The sequence below is a fragment of the Morus notabilis genome, unplaced genomic scaffold, assembly GCF_000414095.1.
Source record: "Morus notabilis unplaced genomic scaffold, ASM41409v2 Scaffold1526, whole genome shotgun sequence".
NCBI lineage: Eukaryota > Viridiplantae > Streptophyta > Magnoliopsida > Rosales > Moraceae > Morus > Morus notabilis.
Genome location: NW_010363878.1, coordinates 77,843 through 82,232, shown reverse-complemented (window position 1 = coordinate 82,232; position 4,390 = coordinate 77,843). Strand labels below are relative to the sequence as shown.

The 4,390-nt window shown below is 34.5% G+C and overlaps 1 protein-coding gene across 1 annotated transcript; it reads right to left on the bottom strand.

Moving 5' to 3' along the window:
* Positions 1–532: 532 nt before the first annotated feature.
* Positions 533–1,357, bottom strand: LOC21390863. The gene has a single exon (XM_010105094.2). It carries the CDS (start codon positions 1,268–1,270, stop codon positions 851–853), a length of 420 nt encoding a protein of 139 aa, XP_010103396.1. The 5' UTR covers positions 1,271–1,357; the 3' UTR covers positions 533–850.
* Positions 1,358–4,390: the final 3,033 nt, after the last annotated feature.

The following is a 4,390-nucleotide window of genomic DNA, read 5'->3' as shown; positions in this document are numbered from 1 at the left end:
GGTAACTAGCTAGAAATGTGTAAAAGTCTTCTAATAATTTAACGCCGCAAATAAATCTGTACAGCAAGTAACCAATAACCAATGACGGAGTTAGGAATTTTATACAATTCCGTACCACTCACCACCAAATAAGTTTTCCTTATACAAACTAAAGATAACCATGATGTGATGAGTTTACTTGAGCAATTTTATTGGCTCGTATTGCTTATTTTTTGCCACGATAAATGGCTAGTGTTGGGTACAGTGAAAATGCATGAAACTTTGTCTCCCCATCTTGACGATATTATTTTATGTCCTGTTTTGTGTAATAATACCACTTGGTTAGTTAGGACCCACATGTGTTTCGGTCTGTTGATTTTATTTTTTAATTTAAATTCAAATGTAATTTTATATAAAAAATTTTTATTTTAATAAAAAAATTAAATATGATTATTTTTAAAAATGTTATACAATAACAAAATTTAAATGAGTGAAATAAACTGATTATATTCTTATGTTTTTCTCAGGATAAAGTGAAAGGAAAAATGCTCCATTCTGTAACTCCCCATCTATTATATTGGACTTATTTATTCCACAACTTCCAACCTCCCACCCCAAAAAATAACTAAAATAAAATTTATCCCCATAAATAATTCAGACGACACTTGAACAACTTATTGTTACTAATTAGCTCACAAATCTACGTCTTATTACAATTAGAAAGAGAAATAAAACTTAAAAGGGTAAAATGTTAAATTTAAAACTATTTTTCCCCCCTTTTTTTTTTTTTTTTTGGTTTCATATATTTCCGTAACATCATGTAAAATGAACAGTAAACGAAGTATTACGTTACCGGCGGGAGAGTACGATTTTAGGAGCCGAGCCTGGCTGCGTCGCGGGGCACCAACTGACCATGCGCCAGCACGAGGGACTTATAGATCTCGACGATCATCTTATCATCGTACTCCTTGAGTGGGCCCCTCCCGAACCCACCAATCCCATCTCCACATATGGCGCTTCCATACCCAGTGCTGCATACCCGCGAGTTAGCGAATCCGAGCATGAGCTTGACGTAGGCGTCTCGCAGCCAAACCAAGAGCTTCTTCGGCGACGGCACTCTCCTCAGGAACCCCAGTTTCGGGGCGATCCGGATCCGCCAAGATCTCTTCTTTCGGATCGAATCGAGGCTTCTCTTCCTTCGCCGGGAACCCGACCCGTTTAGCCTCTCGTAGCCTCTTCTCTTCCAATACCCTCTCAGCCCTTTGTACATGCTCTCAGACACACCTTCCATTTTTGTGTGTGTTTCTCTCTCTAGAGGATGTTGAGAGAGAAAGAGAGAGAGAGAGAGAGAGTGAAATAGAAAGAAAAGGTGGGTAAGAATTGGAGGAGTTTTGATTAAATTAGGTGTATATATATAATATGTACGATAAGATGTCTATGAATCTGTAATGTGATATTTTTTTTATTTTTATTTTTTTGAGAAAATAACGTTAAATTTTATTTGTGTTAGATAATGGGAAATGATGAGTTATTAAAATATAATGGGGGAGGTGGCGATCATAAATGTGTACGCTATGACGCACCTGCTTCTCTCACGGAAGTCGCTGTCCTTATTCAATGTGGCTCCACATGGCATGTGCATCACACGCATAATCCCGGCCGTCCATTTTTATTGATCTTCTTTGCTTTTGTTGTTACTTTGTTTGAGATGGATAAGTTTACTAACAAAAAAAAAAGGATCGCTTTTTAGTACATTTCTTTTCCTGAATGGTTGTATTTTAATCAAATTTAGTTAATGTTGAAGTGTGCGTGTGCGTGTGTGTGTGTGTGTTTTTTTTTCTTGTAATAAAATTCTAGAGTGATCTTTTGATTTTTTTTTTTGCGAAGAAGTAATCTAAGGATTTAGAAGTGCACGTTAATAAAACGGATTCCTATATTTCTATAAAAGGATTTTCTTAGTTTCTTAAGTGAAAATAAAACGAAAATAATGAAATTTGTAACTTCTACCGCGTAGGAAAGTGTTCCAACTATATTCCAATGGTTAAAATAAATATGTTTTTAATTATTTGTCGTCCAAGGAAAATAATAATGTTGAAGTTATTTATTTATATTATATGTTTTTTTAAAAAGAAATTATTGATATCATATCGTTCTCTCTTTTAACTCAAATTTAAAGACCGATCAATAAAACCGAAAGAATTTGACCAAATAATTTTACTTAAATGGCGGCTTATTTCACCTACACCGTCGTCGTACCGTCTATTAATCCAACAAAGGCTTTAGAATTAGTGGTAAAAATGCATCCTAAGCCTTCATCACCATCATATTAGTGGTTATGTCATTTTGGTTTTGTTAGTGGGGCGTGAATAATGCATGAAGTGTGGGGGGTATTGGATAGTTGAGATAGTTTTCCTATCAATGATTTGGGTACAAAAAGGAGATGAGGCAGCCTAATATTATATGCTTCTTTGGTTGGTAGGCCATCAAGTTCCATGCCTCCAATAGTGATAAGGATAGCCTCAGTCAGTTACTCCCTCACAAACCACCACCATGTGCACTTGGATGCATGATAATTAATCGATATATAGCAACGTATATGTACTAATTTTGTCTGCCATAAACTTTTATAGTTTTTACATTTTTTAAAAATTATATTGTAGATATAAAAAAATTTAGATATTCACAACTAGATATTTTTTAAATATGACAAAATAATACGTTAAGAAATATTCACAACTACTCCTTTTTCATCGTTTAGACCTTTTTTTCCCCCTCTTATTCGGATTTTTCCACCGCGAGTTTCCTAGTGACACGACTTGCGAGGTAGTCATGGGAAACAAAATCATTACAAATAGATGGATTATGAGCTTCAGTTTTCACGTGGCTAGGTCACATGCCTCGTGACTCATGAGTTGAGTTAGGACAATATCGCCGGAGTATCACCGTGAGTTTTATTCTTATCTACTCTTTTGTCTCAGTGTAATCCTTTAGTATCTAGATTCGTTTCTTGATTTGAATTATAATTCGTAATTCGTTACAGTATTTTTTTTCATAAAAAATACATATAAATAAAAAATAATTCTAATCACATGATTTGAATCCATAAACCAAACACCACACAATGACTCAGGTCACTTGGCTCGAGCGCCTAATTAACCTAATCAGTAACTAAAAGTTAACAACATTTTTGCAACAAGGCAAAAAGCTTAACAACAATTTACTTTACTCGATTAAACTAAATAATAACAACAACTTTACAACAATATAGCTCATAATACGTGTTCGTTCATGGTGGTGTAACTACTGTGGACTACGTGGCCATGTGCACGTACGTATTTTATACTACTTTTTTTTTTTTTATTTGTTAATCTTACGTATCACAGTACTTAAATCAATAATATATGTTATACATTTTGTGAGGAAACCGTATTAATATTAAAATTGGTTTGCACTCACGAGGGGCAAGTCAAAGAATCCTATGGTTGCTTTCCTCCTTATATGAAGAGATTATGAGTCCAACTCCAGAGCTTGGGCTGTGACCAAGCAATCTTTGACGTGTATAATGTCATCTACATATCTAATATATCTTTCTTCTTTTTGGTCGGCTCAGCTTAATTAGCTAGTTAATTAGTAGATGCAAAATGTGGGATCCGATGACCTTGTTATTTTCTGGCACTTTGTGAACCAAACGTATTAATTAATTAATTAATTGAAGTACTAGTCATGTTATAATGATTTTGTATTACTAATATGTGATTTTGTAGTCTAAGACCTCTTGGTCTAGTGACATTCGAGGTTGAGTGGGGCCGGGTTGTGAGTTTAATCCGAAAAAATGTGATTTTGTAATGAAAGAAGAAAAAATTACCAAAATAGTGTGGGGTCAAGTTTTCTATTTCTTAGATGGTGATGTGGGTTAATTCTCAATTAGATAAGGATTTCATGGCAAGGATTGGATTGGGCAATGCCATCCTAATCCTTAAGGCGCTTACAAGCAAATGAAAATGACACGCCTATTGGGCGTTTCTTCAATAAGATTAATATAGTTTACAAACTTCTTAACGTGATTGGCTCTCTTTTGGAACTATAGCGAATCATTTTTGTGGCCTCTTAATTACTTAATTAACTATTTCCAATTAGAACATTTCTTTCGATTTGTGCGTTTTAAGATTAGTAATGGTCCATTTCACATATCCGCGGAATTCTTCTCTCCTGTGGAGAGGTCTCTTATGGGATGATCACGGGATACGAAAACCAGCCATGCATTATCAAATTCTATTTTGCTTTCAATCCAGTTATTGTCCTTCTGAAAGTTATTCTAGAAAAAAAAAAATATCTATTATGTTTCTCTCTAAAAACTATGCAAAACTCTTGTTACTCTAAAACCATAATTTTGAGGGGGGAAAAAAGACCA